At 30.8% G+C, this 15,693-nt stretch overlaps 3 protein-coding genes across 3 annotated transcripts; 2 read left to right on the top strand and 1 right to left on the bottom strand.

The window, feature by feature from the left end:
- Positions 1-6,172: 6,172 nt before the first annotated feature.
- On the top strand, positions 6,173-8,306 carry LOC105162545 (protein TEEBE). Its single transcript, XM_011080602.3, has 3 exons — positions 6,173-6,434; positions 6,604-7,104; positions 7,628-8,306. The coding sequence occupies exons 1-3, from the start codon at positions 6,347-6,349 to the stop codon at positions 8,146-8,148; spliced, it is 1,110 nt and encodes a 369-aa protein (XP_011078904.1). The 5' UTR covers positions 6,173-6,346; the 3' UTR covers positions 8,149-8,306.
- Positions 8,307-11,504: 3,198 nt separating this feature from the next.
- On the top strand, positions 11,505-12,413 carry LOC105162546 (RING-H2 finger protein ATL79). The gene has a single exon (XM_011080603.3). It carries the CDS (start codon positions 11,585-11,587, stop codon positions 12,137-12,139), a length of 555 nt encoding a protein of 184 aa, XP_011078905.1. The 5' UTR covers positions 11,505-11,584; the 3' UTR covers positions 12,140-12,413.
- Positions 12,414-13,937: 1,524 nt separating this feature from the next.
- Positions 13,938-15,086, bottom strand: LOC105162613 (pectinesterase inhibitor-like). Its single transcript, XM_011080687.3, has one exon. It carries the CDS (start codon positions 14,893-14,895, stop codon positions 14,368-14,370), a length of 528 nt encoding a protein of 175 aa, XP_011078989.1. The 5' UTR covers positions 14,896-15,086; the 3' UTR covers positions 13,938-14,367.
- Between the last annotated feature and the right edge of the window lie 607 nt (positions 15,087-15,693).

Genomic DNA, 15,693 nt, shown 5'->3' with positions numbered 1-15,693 from the left:
CATAATTACAAATACCCCATCATTGTTTGAAAAATTATAAATACCCCATGATATTTGATGAAATTATATAATCCCTGAACAGAGGTATGAAATTGTCAACTTTGTTCTTACTGTATTTTTTATTTTTTTTTAAATTTAAAACTGACATAAAAATTGAACGAGATGGATGAAAAAAATTTAAAAATTATAAAAAATTTATCCACTTAATTCATAAAAAAATATTTTTTTAAAAAAATAATAATTATTATAATTTTTAATCCACAAAGACATTTTGGTCAGTTCATCATAAAAAATTGATGAAAAAACCTAACAGACTAGGCTAATTGTTATACGGCCATTAAAATCAGGGGGTATTGATAATTTTTCAAACAACAAGAGGGTATTCATAATTATGCCAAACCTTAAGGAAAGTTATTGTAATTTACCCTAAAAAATAAATAAGTTGAGTTCGCATATTAATAAAATGTGAGGGTCCTTATATATTATATAGTATTTCTTATACTTTATAATCAATTTGCTTATGCAATTGTGAGTATAATTATAAACATCCCCTCTTTATCAGCAAAATTATAAATACCTCTCTCAAATGGTTAATAATTATATAACTCCTAGACGGTGAGGTAAAAATTACTATTTTACCCTTATTAATTCTTTAAAAAAGTGTGAAAAATATGAAAAAGAATCCGAGGGTGAGTAGAGCAAATAATTCATAACCAACCCAAAAGGGCATATATTCAGCCTTTGATTCTTTTCATTTTGTAATTATGAATAAATCGATTATAATTATATTATGAATTTTAATCATTAACAATCAATATATATAAAAATCAATTATCAATATTAATAAATAATTATTATTAAAATAAATTAATAATTATAAATTAATGAAACTCGAACTCACGAACTCTTATTCATGATATTGGTACTTTAAATATATATAGTTTTAGGGGCGGTAGCTTTTTGTAAAGAATGATTAGTTAGGCGGAGGGCAATGGGATTGGGCATACACAAATAAATAAGCAGTGATTAAGGGCGTGATTTTTGCAGGAATCAAGGAAGCTGGCGGCAAACTCCTCCTCCTCCTCCTCCTCTTCCGCCTGCTGCATGCTCAATTCACCATCATCATGACACCTTTTTTTTTTTTTTTTTTTTTCCTCTATCAATAATTAATATAATTAATTAAAAAAATAAAATTACAATAAATTCATATAACGTGAGGTAAAAAAATTACACGTTCGGTAGAACTCATATGTATAACTTCAAAATTATTTATAAAATCTCAACCTTAACTATTGAGTTAATACATCATTGATAAAATTAAATATAAATATATTTTTTTCTAGGGGGGAGGGGGTCGGGACGTCCCTTTATGTATTTCTTGTCTATCAAATACCGTAATAATATGAACACTATTAGCACAAAAATTAGTTTCAAGAATCGAAGATCATTAAGACCAAATTCTCTACATTAACAACTCTTGGGAAAAAAATTTCACATATTATATATTTTACATACTAAACTAAAATTATTGAAAAATTTACTCAGTATTCAACTTATTTGAATCTCATTCATCAATTAACCAAATCAAACTTGAACCGACGTATTCTTCATTTACAAAATCTTCATAGTAGTTGTCTGATAAATATGAATTATTATATAATGATGTGACGTAAATATTGTAAAAGCAAGCTCGACAGTAAATTCAAACGACACATATTGAGTAAATGCTATAAATCATCTCGTCTCGATTGATTTACAGTCCTGAATGTGAATTTTTAACAGAAAAAATAAAAAAGAAAAAAACATAATAATGAATGATTGTGGCAGAAGAACAACAATGTTGTCACCTATAGTAGTAGTAGTCCAGCTGCCTTATGGTCCTATTCTAACATCCCCCAAAAGAGTGAAAGGTTGTCCCAACACAATTCCCTGTGGCTGTCTGTACTTGTAAGAGCTAAAAACAGATAGAAAAATCTGAAATGCCATCTCCCCCCATTCCTAATCCTAATACACACACTACTCTTTTTCAATGACTTGTTGAGGGGATTTGACTGCCCACTAAGCCATGTGCATGCATGGTGTGATGGGGGGGGTGGGGTGGGGTAGTCACTTTTTAGGTGAATATGGGTCATATATGTATGTGGCCCAGAAGAGGAAAAAGGAAAGGAAAAAGCAAAGGGGTATTTTCAGTGTGAAAATGTGGTGAGTGATGGAGATAGGGGCTTCCCTTTTGTTGGACATGCATCATGACCCTTGCATCATGCATTGTCTCTCTTCTCTATGGCATCTAGGGTCCCCCCCCCCCCCCCCATCTATACTTACACTTAGGACACAAACCTAATTGCACTTTCATGTGCATACATATATATATATTGTTATTGCACGTTGTTCCTGCGAGTATATAAAAAAGAGTTGTAATGTGGATGGAGAAGAATAAAATAAAATTTGTAAAAGAAAACAATCATGGTGTGAGGAGATGAGAAAGAATAGGGTCCGTGAGAAAAAAAAAAACGTGGAATGAAGTGAGACAAAAAATTAATCGTAATTGTGGGTTATTAAAATATGAAAGTTTATGAAAAAATAAGGTGAGGGAAATATGTAGTAGTGGGTTGAGAAGAAAAAATAAATTTAAATTATGAAAGTATTAAAAAAATATTGAAATTACTATTCTAATTAAATTTTTCTTTAAAATGAGGAGAAATGAATTACAGGGGTAAATTTAGGTGTTCAAAAATTGATACGATAAAAGATTTTATTTTATAATAATATTGAAGATATATATTTGATAGACATTAAAGTTGAGAGGGTGTTTGTCTGAGTTTATACAACCACATTCTCTCTCTCTCTCTCTCACACACACACACACACACTCAATCTCTCTCTCTCTAGAATATCAAAGAACTTTGTTATTTATTTTAATTTAAAAAAAAAGAAAATGCTTTATTACTTAATAATAAAATATTATACATAGTTAACATAAAAAAATGCATTCAAATTATATTAATTAAATATATATATTCAAGATATTATAAATTTTACAGCTAGAAATACATTGATAAAGAAAATACCAATTATATATCTATGTTAATATTCGATTAGCAAATATTTTAGGTAACCATTCATTTATTTTACTTTTGTAAAAAGAATTATCTATTAAATTCTTATTTAGAGTTAAACTAATGTAAATTATTTATGAAAGTATTTTAAAATATTTAAATATAAAATATGTTAAGAAATAACAATTTATTTGATGTTAATGGTATTATATATATATATATATATTTATCATTTATCAATAAAAAATCTTATTATGCAAAAACACCCTGACATCTTATAATCTCTTTAAGAAAAAGATAAAAGGTAAGAAATTTTCAATATCATATTAATTATAAAATCAACACTACTTATAAATTTAATATTCCAAAATTAAATTAAATTAAATTTTACAATCTCCAAAAACATTTTATAAAATGTGTTACCCTCTAAGTACAATAACCAGATTCAAACTCACTTAAAACTACAAATTAATGTTGGGACGTGTAAGAATTCAGAACATTGGGCCCAGAATTTGAAATATGGGTATTGGCCCAATGGACCTAACCCCTTGAGACAGATGTGTGAAGATGGGCCTTCAATTGGCCCAACGCCCCGTATACCTAAAGCCTATCCAGCGGTTGATCTCATATTAATCAACGGATCTCAATGTTTTATATATTGTTTTGATGTGATTGAAATGAAAGATCAATGTTAGAGTCTTTCTAACGACGTATTTTTTCAGGACAAAATTGTAAAGTTAAAAACGTTAGAACCAACAATATCTTGCACTATAAGATTTGATTACAGCATATGTTGTACACTCATCATCATTTGTGTATCTCTTTCATTATTTAGGAGGTAATAATTCCGACATATTCCCACATGAAAGCTTTCGTGGTTTATAAACCATATTCAGAGATTGATCAAGTAGAAATGACCTTATACATAGTGGTAGCAGGGCATCCAGTGGGCAGATAAGAAGACATCTGGTACATGTAAATCGAGTTGTCTTGGCTTCACTTGTGTATCATATTTGGTAGGAACTGAAGAATAGGAGACGAGATCTTGACAGGTTTTAACGAAAGCACTGGTTGCTGCTAGACTTACAGTTGAGCAAATTAAACAAAATCGTATGTACAATACATACGAAACTTACCATTTACACACACACGAAAAAGAATAAGAAAAGAAAGAAAATTCCATTCAAAATCCTTACTTTATTTTCAAAACAGAACTATGAGGCTCAAAACCCACGGAAAAATTCCTACCCAAATTAACTTTGGACGAATCAAACCAATCACGGAGCAAGTAGATACACTTAAAATATGGTTGGTCACTTTTTTAAACTATACATCAATTACATTGTAAATGTATTGCACTTGTCATATAATTAATGTAGATTAAATCAGACCCGTTCTGGATTATAATTTTCAAAAATCACGAGACTTTCTCTACTTAAAAAGGCACACCTTCATAACAGAACATTTAATATATTAATCGAAACGAATAATATATCGCACACTAAAATCCAATCATATCACACACCACATTAGTTATGAAGGTTTGGATTGTAGGTAAGGTCATACACAAGCCCAAAGATTTATTTGAAATTTAATTATAGTTTATATACATACGAAAAAATTAATGATCATGGCATGGTAGTATTCAATATAAAGCATTGATCCTTATTAAATACGTAAGTATTAATGGGCATGTGAACATATCATGTGACTAAATAAATGAAGAAAGAAGTTATAAGAATATTTCCATGTTCACTCAAAGACTGCCCAAAATTATTTAATATAAGTTTTTAAAATTTGATATACTTATAAATACTTTAAGTTATTTAAAAATTATAAATGCTCTTTCAATTTTAATATCCGTCTAACAACGAATTCATTCTATTAGTCCCCATTAGATTTTTATTCAATTTTTGTGATGAATTAATCGAAATATTCATTTGGGTTATAAATTATATATATTTTATACTTTTTTTGAAAATTGTGGACTAATATTTTTTATAGGTTATTTATTTTACACACCCTTAATTTCTTTTATATCATTTCAAAAATATATTTTTCGAAAAAAAAAATTCATTTTGAGTAAACTAATAATATTCGCTCCACCATATAAGAATTACATAATTATTTTTTATTTAAAGAGAATATTTATTATTTTTTAAATAATAAGAGAATATTTAAAATTATTTTAAATTTTAGAAGGGCAGTAGTAATTTATCATTTAAGTTAATGATATTAAAAACCTGAAAAACAGTTAAACTGAATACAAATTGTTGACCAAAACTCAGGAAATGAGATGCAGATGAGGTGGACGGTGGAAGTGGATCAATAATTGTGGGAAAGTCTACTTTTGTCAGAACCTTGAACGCCGTACCGACGTACAAATATATACATATCACAAGTATTTATTTAAAAATTAAAATAGTTGCAAGAGAGTTCATGCCATTAAATTTAAAAAGGTTAATTATATTTTGCCATTAAAATATAATTTTATATTTTTTAGAATTTAATTTTTTAATATTAATTTATCATCAAAATTTTACACTTATCATTTATATTTGATTATTTAATCAAGTCTTTCGTTTAAAAAAAACATCACATTCAATGCATATGTGATATTTAAAGGTTATGTTATTTTTCGCATATACACAATATGTGATGTTTTTTCGGCAAAAAATCAACAGAAGGTTATATACAACAAAGTACAAATTTTGTCAAAGTTGATATGATATGTTGTAAATTTTTTCTTGCCCTTCTCGTCCATCAAAAGGTTTTAGAAAAATAAAATAAAAAATAAGTAAAAATATTTGATATCACAAAGCCATTTCGATTAGTTCATCCTAAGAAAAAGACGAAAACTTAATAGAGACTAATAAAATAGATTAATATTATTAGACAAATGTTAAAAATCAAGAAGTATCGATAATTTCATAAACAATGAAAAAGAATTTATATACCAAATTTCAAATTAGCAGATAATATAATGAATCAAGAATCCCAAACACAAGCTGAGCCAATCACGGCAACCGGTGAAAGCGTACAGACCCCAAACCTACTTATCTGGAATTGTGTAGAGAAAGAAAACACTGATTTTCAGAATTAAAAAGAGAAAAACTGAGACAGCCCAACACATCTCACGCCTAATTTAGTGCTACTATGAACATGAACATGCCTCTCTCTCTCTCTCTCTATATATATATATATATATATAACCAGTACTCTTCTGATCATACATGATAAGACTTCACTTTCCTTTTCCTGATTATCAGTTCAGTCTCTAGGGGGAATCAATGGCTTATCCCACTCTTTGTTTCCTTTTCATATTCATTCTATGCAGCAGTTTGGCCTCTGCAAGAACAGTTGCTCCACCTCTTGATAGTAAGTTGTTTATTTCGGATGAGTGCTGCTATGTAATAATAAGTTGGATCACGTAACTTTTGTGTCATTTTATGATTTTATACTCTTAATTGTTCGTGCTTTATTTATAACATGTTTTGTGTTCTTTCTAACTATGTTGTGATCCATGAATTGGTAATAATGTGTTTAGGACTACTCCAAAATGGGAACTTCGAAGCAGGTCCCAAGCCATCAAACCTGAATAAAACAGTGATCATTGGAAAACACTCCCTCCCAAGATGGGAGATCACCGGCATAGTCGAGTACGTGTCCGGTGGGCCCCAGCCGGGCGGGTTCTACTTCGCCGTGCCGCGTGGGGTCCACGCCGTGAGGCTTGGGAACGAAGCCTCCGTATCACAGTACGTCAGGAACTTGAAGCCCGGTTCGATCTACAGCCTTACGTTTGGAGCAACACGAACATGCGCTCAAGATGAGGTGCTTAGGGTATCGGTCCCTGGCATGTCGAGCGACCTTCCGATCCAAACGCTGTATAGCAGCGATGGAGGAGATACGTACGCCTGGACCTTTAAGGCAAGTTCTAGTGTTGTGAAGGTCACTTTTCACAACCCCGGGATGCAAGAGGACCCAACCTGTGGACCTCTTTTGGACGCCATTGCAATCAAGGAAGTGCTGCCCCTCAAATTCACAAGAGGTAAGTCTCAAATTAAGTATACTTGCATAGTAGGTTGGATATAAGGTGCAATAAAGATCTTATTACATCATAGTACACCTTGATTCTACATGCTGATATTATTGATAAGGTTCCATTTGCATCGGTCCTTGTAGTTTTTCGACAATATAAGACTACCCCTGTTGTGATGTGGATTATTCGGAAATTTTAACACAAGTCAAATTTGGTCGAATCAAACCAATCACAAAACAAATGTAGTACACTTTGTCATGTGATTGGTCGTTTTCCTTCAACTGTACACTTATTGCATAATAAGTGCATTGTACTTGTCATGTGATTAGTGGTAGATTCGATCAAATCTTTCATGTTTTTACATTACAAAATCTCCCTGAAAAGCCAGATGCTAAAGAAGCAATTTGTGATGTGAAATACGACTGCGTGAAGGTTTTTTTGTAATTTTTCAAGATTGAGAAAGCGTTCCTATGAAGTCAAGATTACCGAAAACCACTCACTCTCGGTTTTCACATGACTACGTGAATCCTAGGAAACTTGGTGAAAAATGGAGGTTTTGAGACCGGTCCTCATGTCTTCAAGAACTTCTCCACGGGCATCCTCGTCCTCCCCAAGCGCCAAGACCTATACTCACCCATCCCAGGATGGATCGTCGAGCACACCAGACCGGTAAAATACATCGACTCAAAGCACTTCAACGTGCCCTCGGGTCTTGCAGCAGTCGAGTTGATTGGAGGGAGAGAAACATCCATTGCTCAAGTCTTGAGGACGTCTCCTAAAAAATGGTACAACCTCTCATTCACAATCGGAGATGCTAAGAACGGATGCAACGGGACGATGACGGTGGAGGCATTCGCCAGCAGGAAGAGTGTGAGAGTTGAGTTCACTTCACATGGGAAGGGCCATTTCAAGAATGCAAGCCTTAGGTTTCAAGCAGCGTCGGAGAGGACTAGGATTGCATTCTACAGTCCGTCTTATCACACAAGGTTGTATGATTTTGGTCATATGTGTGGACCTGTTTTGGATGATGTTAAGGTTGTTCCAGTTGCCTAGTGTTAGTGAGGAAATAGCCAGGAGCGGCAAAACTGCTCAAAGATAGTCATGATTGTTGAGTTCAAACTTCAAAAGGGTGTTTTCTTCTTGCAAAACTGTTAAAAAGGGAATGGACAAGTTAAGCGGATTTGAATACTATTGCAGGTGACTTTGATCTTTGTTTTTTGGTTAATTACACTTAGACCCTCTAAAATTAATTGTATTTTTTAGTAAACAAATTTCAAATTATACTTATACCCTCTACAAAAATTCACTATTTACACCTGACACCCTTTCATTAGGATTTGACAAAAATATTGATGTTAACAAAAAAACTTATGTAAAGTTTTAATTTTACCCGTCATTTAACATTTTCGTATATCTTGTACTTATGAAAAAAATGTAATGATATTAACCGCATTCCATATACATATACATATATACACACATTTTTTTTTATCGCTTTATAACTACAAAAATTTAACATAAGAATGTTAATTTAATGAGGGGTATAATTGAAAATTCATAGAATCTTTTCTTGATTACATTAGCGTTTTTCGTTCAAAACCAGACGGAGGAGGCTAAGTGTAAATGGAGAATTTTCAAATGTGGTATAAATTTAATTTCAAAAAGTTTTTCGAAAAAAATGTAACTTCGAATTTTTAAAAAGGGTCTAAGTGTTGCTAATCCTTAATTTTTTTTAAAAGAAGCATACTATCCAAGCTTCTTCTACTTACATCAGAAATTTTAGTTCAAATGCAGTTCAATGACACCCGAACGAACGAAAACCAAATGAATTATACTTCTCGAATAATTAGCATACGATTAAGGTAATTACAACGCGCTCTCTTATATTTGATATAATTGTAAATATCTCTCATTGTTTTAAAAATACCAATACGTCCTTGATTTTAGTAGTCGTTTAATAATTAGCATAATTCGTTAGTCTCCATCAGATTTTTATTTATTCTTTTATGGTGAATTGATCAAAATGTCCTTGTAGACTATGAATTATAATTTCACTTATTTTTTAAAATATTTTTAAAAAAATTTATGGACTAAGTGGATAATTTTAATTTTTTTTTACAATTCCATCCAACTTGCCTAATTTTTTTTTTTACAAATTTTTAATTTCTTTTTAGGGAAGAGCAAAAATTTACAATAATAACAAAATTGACAATTCCAAACCTCGATCTAAAAATTATAATAACTTCAATAAACACATAAGGGGATAATTGTAATTTTCTAACAATAACGAATATTCATAATTATGAAAACTCAGGGGAGCTCGTTGTAATTTATCAACATCAAAGAATCCCTAAGGCTAAAGTTCACCAAACAGATTGCCCAACCTTAAATAGTAAGAGTTGTGAATACGATGGATGTCGAGTTTGCCTTTCCTCCAGGGCATATACTTTTGTTTCTTTCCTGCTATAATACTATCAATAACTAACAAACTTCTTACATAATCTTCTTCTCTTGTCTCTGTAAGAAGACACGTTGGGATGAACGTTCAAGACTGGGGATTGCGACAGCATGGTTTTGTACTATAGTATGCCACAAAAGATAAATCAGAATTTTCAGTTACGATTGGAAAATAAATCAAATTATTCGATACTCGATTGAAATCGTTGGATAAAAAAAACTTGTTTGAATTCAATTGGTTAAACTTAAGAAACAAAATTTGAACAAAAAGAATTTGTTCCATTAACTTTCTAGCTCGGTTTGAACTCGAGCCGATTAGTGCAAAAATAATATATTATACTTAATATCAAACTATTCGAGTAAGATTCGTGTTTGATCTAAATAAAGCTCGTTTTCAATTCGATTGAATTAATTTCAAACATAAATGTTCAAACTTGACAACAATTCAAACAAATTTGAACGATAATATTTATTTAACTGGATTCCAATCGAGTTATTGTAAGATTTTTTTTTAAAATTTTATTATTTAATTTATTTTTTTAAGGAAAAAAATCAATCAATTCACAATATTTTGTACATTTTTTAACATCTTACATAATATTTTAATAACATCTTCCATTCTTCTTATAATATTAAAATATTCCAATGGAAGATCATAATTATCAAGATAAGAACCCCACTAGGCAAGAATTTAGCATAAAGGGTAAGCAACTTTATTGCCCACTTTCTGATGTTCAATTATGTCTATTCAAGCTAACATGGCCTAGTTTAATTGGCTAGGTTGAATCCCCATAATTTCTGAGTTCATAGATTCTAACCCCATTTTATACTTGGGATGTTATTTTTATTGAATAATTGGTGTGTCAGTTTTCTACTGTAATAATAGGTGTTGGCTAGTTTAATTTATTTGATATTATTGATTAGAGTATAATTGTTGTAATGATATTTGTTAGATTTTAATATCTGTATGGAACAATTATAATTAATTTATTTTAATTAATAATAATTCATCGCTCTAATTTTTAAAAAAAATGTCATTCATTATTCAAATCAGATTTGATCAAATCAAAATCAATTATATAATAAATATGATACACATGTTATGTAATTGTTCATTCTTATCAAATTATAGATCAATTACACGACAAATATATTATACTTAGTATATAATTAATTTAAATTTAATTATAGCCGATTTGAATTAAAATTTGCCGGCTATGCGTGATTGGTCTGATTGGTACAATATATTTGTTGTGTGATTGACATACAATTTAAAAAAAAAAAATTACCAACTACACAACAAACGTATTTGTATTTATTCAGTAATTAATTTGATACAACCTAACTTAATTTGGATAAAAAGGGGAGGGGTAGTTACACTTCCCTCCCCTGAAGTTTAATGTAATTACGCATGGACTTCATGTGGTTTGAGAAATTACATCTAACATCCCTAAGGTCTGCTTACATCTAACAAATAAGTCCCTCCGTTAGCTAAAATTTATCGAATTTGTTGATATTAACAAAAAATTTGGAAAAAAATATCTGTGTTAACTCCTGATTGACTTATTACTGATTTAATTAGGTCAAATATATCTTTTTATGATTAAACTACCCATATACGTCTTCACGCGTTAATACATGTGATGAAGTATATCTTTACTGCTATAAGGGTAATTGAGTTCGAAAAAATTATTTGACCTGCACTAAGTCAATAATCAGTCAATCAATAGTAAAACATCAATTTCATTCAGTTCTTTTGTTAATATCAACAAATTTGGTGAATTTTGATTAATAGAAGAATTTATTTATTTACACAGAAGCAAATTTCAAGAGTGGTAGATATAATTTTCTCTTCACGAAAAATTATTAAAATTTTCTATTAAGAAACCACCCCCCCCCCCCCCCTATTTAGCGTCATCTTTTCCTTCAATCATACCCCAATTTTGTGGCAGGAAAACAATAAAAAAGCTAAATAAACACAGCGACTGATTAAAATTAATTTTATTCGAGAAAAAGAAACCCAAAGTAGAGGATGAGACAAAAACCTTCTGTAGGAACGTCAGGCGCAGCGCCGAAGCCTGAATTGAGCATCCACTTAGCGCCACCAGCTACCACCGCACCGCCGCCGTCGCCGAAATGCGATGCTCACAAGTGTCCGTGGTGGCCGTACTCCAGCTCCAAGGATTTCAAGGTAAATACGGCCTTAGTCCTCGTTTTCCTCTTCTGCACATTAATCTGCGCTGCAGCATTCAACGTCGCCGTCCGCTACATCATAAGACTGCACTGCGCGCGGCGGCGCCAGCTGCGGGAGCCTCCGAATCAGAAGCCGGAGCTCGGATGCGACACCGAGGAAAAGGAGGCGGAAGTTCCGGCGGTGATTTACTCGGAGGGGGTGAAGCTGGTTGGGGGGGCGGCGGAGTGCGCGATCTGCCTGTCGGAGTTTGCGGTTGGTGAGAGAATTAGAGTACTGGAGGAGTGTGGTCATGGATTCCACGTGCAGTGCATTAAGCGGTGGCTGGTTTCGTGCTCTTCTTGCCCAACCTGCAGGGCAAATTGTTCAGTAAAATCCAACTCCTCGCCGCCATGATTGTTTCCAAATTCCATACCCCAAAAATAAATAAATAAATAAAAACCAAAAGGAGTTTGAAGTAGACAAAAAAAGATTGTTTAATATGGCAACTCAAGAAAGTAAATAGAAAAATCAAGCTGAGTTAGTATAGAGATTATGGATGAATTTTCTGTTAACAAGTTTGATTTTGTGAGTTCCAGTTTCATTCATCATGAGTTTCGGAAAATTTTAATTTAAATTAAATTTAATTGGACTTGAATTGATTATATATATAACATATTTGTCGTATGATTACTGTATAGTATAGAGATTGTGCAATCAAACGAAACGTATATATATTTGGTCTGTAATTTGTTTGGTTCGGCCAATTAGGTAAAAATTTCTTGTGAGTGTTTATCCCATAAAATGTGAATTTTTATAATTTATTTTATATTTCTTAGTTATATTAATAAATTAATCGAATTCACCTATTATTTAATTCCTCACTTTGTCAATTATGATATTATTTTTAAAAAAAGGAAAGTCATTAGAAAAGAAGTGAATGACTAATGAGGGGGGAATACTTTTGATTTCACATAATAGAATGTTTCATTTTTTTATCCCAAAATTTAGGTGCTTAACACATTATCCCATAAACTAAAATATTGTAGATATTTTTATTTTGTAGGACTAAAAATACTACTACTTTTATTTTATAAGATCAAATGTGCTATATCTATAAACTGGGGGACAAAAAATATGACACCCTCTATTGTGTGCGACCAAAAGTATAATTTTCTCCTAAGCCATTTTTTATACTAGTTACACGTGACATATTCAATACATGAGCATATATTTTTCAAATATATAAATAATTAAATATCATTTACTAAAACTTTTTTGTCATAAAAAAATAATATAAAAATAATTATGATAAAAAATAATTAATTTTAAAAGAATATTTAGAATAGGATAAAGAGAAAAAAATATAAACTTAAAATAAATAATTGTTTAAAAAAATAGTTTTTACCACTAGTAGAAAGTGAAGGAAATATAATAGGTGGGGAAAAAAACCCTGATAAAAATAAAAAGACAATAAAAAAGTATTTTCCCTTAATATATAGTATAGACAGTTACCATTAAACATTATATTTCAGTAGGCTTCCATATTAAATAGCTCTTTTTTTTTTCTTTTGACGAAAGAAAAAACTATTTTTTAGATCATTCTTCATACTTTGGAGAATCATATAACTATTATAGTTTGATTTGAATAATAACTTTTTCTTTTTCTGAAATTGAATTTTCCTTGCAAGAACACGTGCTGAAATTTTAAAAACATCGTCTTTCCCTAAATTTTGGTGTAAATTATAATTATACGTAAACATGTAATTTGAAAAATTACATCTAATACCTCTAATACTTATCTTCGTCCAATAAATATATTTATTAGTTAGTAATATTCACGGAATCTATATATATAAGCAAAAAGGTTGAGTGAAAATTTATATATAATTGACTTTATATAAACTTATTGCAGGTTAACAATTTTTTCTAACTAAACTATATTTATAAGGATAAACATGTACCTCCTCATATGCATTAGCTTATAAAAGATGTATAAGGGGTACTAGGTGAAATATTACTAACTGATATCAGCAAATTCTATAAATTTTATTAATGGATGAATTTATTCATTAAATGAAAATAAATATTATAAGTGCTAGATGTTATTTTTTAAATTATAAAAAGTTTTTGTATAATTACATATAATTTTAAGCAAAGAAATGGTGTAATTATCCCAATTTTAAATATTCAATCGATGACAAATATATATATATATTATCTGTTAAATTTCAGGATGAAAATAATTAATGTTTGGTTCAAATCTCGTACTGTATATAGTCTAATCCATATTCATCATCTTAGTACAATAACACATTCACGAACACAGTTAGAAATTTTAATTAGGGTAATAAAAGACATATTTTTAAGGGTAAATCACATTGAGATTCCTTAAAATTAGTTTAAAGTACACAAGCACCTCTTCATTCCACTAAATTACGAATATACTCCATTACACTCTCTATGTAAAATCAAAGCTGACACAGTCACCTATAGAAAGTTTTGCGAAAAACAGAAAATACTTGTATGATTTAATATAATCTTAAGGAGTGCCAAAGTAATTTATCTTTTTCCAAAAAATTATGCATATGAAAAATAATTATTCATTATTATTGGAATATAAATAAAATTTGTGATAGAACGTATCAGGCAGAACCCGAGAGAATCCTGGAAACGACTATGAAAATGTTACTGAGAAGATCGAGATCATTATTATCAGTAGCAATAGGAACAGGCTGAGATGGCGCGAGACTAAACGTCTGCTGGCATGAAGCAGCATCCCTGGAAACAGTAGCGGCAGCAGAATTAAGATCGGCATAGTCTCCTGATTTTAGCTTATCCTTTGCTGCATTGAGGGCACTGATTGCAGCACTGTAGTAATTGGAGCAGAGGCTATAAACTACTCTTAGATTGGGGTCGCTGGTTGTGGGTAAAAGGGACTGAATCCTGGAACTTGTTCTTGTGGCACTTGCAAGTGTTGTGTCAATCACTATTCGTGCGAGTTCTTCGAGACTTGCACTGGAATAAGGGCCCAGAACACCGGAGCAGAAATCTGGGTTTTTGGTCTGTTTGCAGATGTTGTCTAAGGGGTAACTTGTGCTGGGGAGTGGAAATTGAGATGTGGAGAAGAGGAGGAAAATGAGTGAGGAGGGTGGAATTGAGAATGAGGCCATTCTTGTGGGGTTTTGGGTTTTGGGTAGTGAGTAGAGTGTGGGATTGATTTGGAGTTCGGGTTGGTTTTATAAAGATAATGTTGGGGCTATGGATGGTGAGTGCAGAAAACAATAAATTAGGGTTTAATGTTTTGGAATATTTGTTGCTTATCAAATAAAATCCATTCAATTGTATGAGATTGAAATAATTAAGTTACCTTTATATCACATCCAAAAAATTATTATTTATGGTAGGAGACTAGATTTTGGCAGATTGAATTTGGCCAAATATAAATCAATTATATAATAAAAATAATATATTTCATATAATTAATATATAGTTTAAAAAAAGTGATTAATTATATAATGAATATATGTATTTAATTTGATTTGATCATTACCTAATTTGTAAAGTTTTTTAAATTTTAGTACAACGTTAATTGTACCTGTAGAATTGGTCATCCATAATTTCTTCTTACAACATTAAGAACAAACCTAATTGAGCGTTCGAAATTAATGAGAAAACTTATGTATCAAAAATTCAAATTTTTCCAAAGAGGGAAATAACATAAAACCGCATAACGTTTTCTTCAAAGAATAAGTAGTCCAAATCTTCAATCAGAATTGGTATTGCAACTAGCGATGTACTACATATACGAACACACCATGAATATAAAATATATGTTTGAATGTATAGTTGACCTGAATTTTGTGCACACAATTATGTGTATACAGAAAATTAATATTGAAAATCAAGAAGATAAATATGACCTTGTTGGTTGAATGACTTTCTAGTCAAACAAGGACCGATGTCACGAA

Source organism: Sesamum indicum, linkage group LG5 (genome assembly GCF_026168435.1).
Source record: "Sesamum indicum cultivar Baizhima isolate 11 linkage group LG5, ASM2616843v1, whole genome shotgun sequence".
Classification (NCBI taxonomy): Eukaryota; Viridiplantae; Streptophyta; class Magnoliopsida; order Lamiales; family Pedaliaceae; genus Sesamum; species Sesamum indicum.
This window is presented reverse-complemented; position numbering and strand designations above follow the sequence as displayed.

Bases quoted from the DNA above. Each gene is read 5' to 3' on its own strand.
- LOC105162545 (XM_011080602.3), top strand. From the start codon at position 6,347: ATGGCTTATCCCACTCTTTGTTTCCTTTTCATATTCATTCTATGCAGC. The intron at 6,435-6,603 runs GTAAGTTGTTTA...TAATGTGTTTAG, and splicing joins AGTTGCTCCACCTCTTGATA to GACTACTCCAAAATGGGAAC. The intron at 7,105-7,627 runs GTAAGTCTCAAA...CGTGAATCCTAG, and splicing joins GCCCCTCAAATTCACAAGAG to GAAACTTGGTGAAAAATGGA.
- LOC105162546 (XM_011080603.3), top strand. From the start codon at position 11,585: ATGAGACAAAAACCTTCTGTAGGAACGTCAGGCGCAGCGCCGAAGCCT.
- LOC105162613 (XM_011080687.3), bottom strand. From the start codon at position 14,895: ATGGCCTCATTCTCAATTCCACCCTCCTCACTCATTTTCCTCCTCTTC.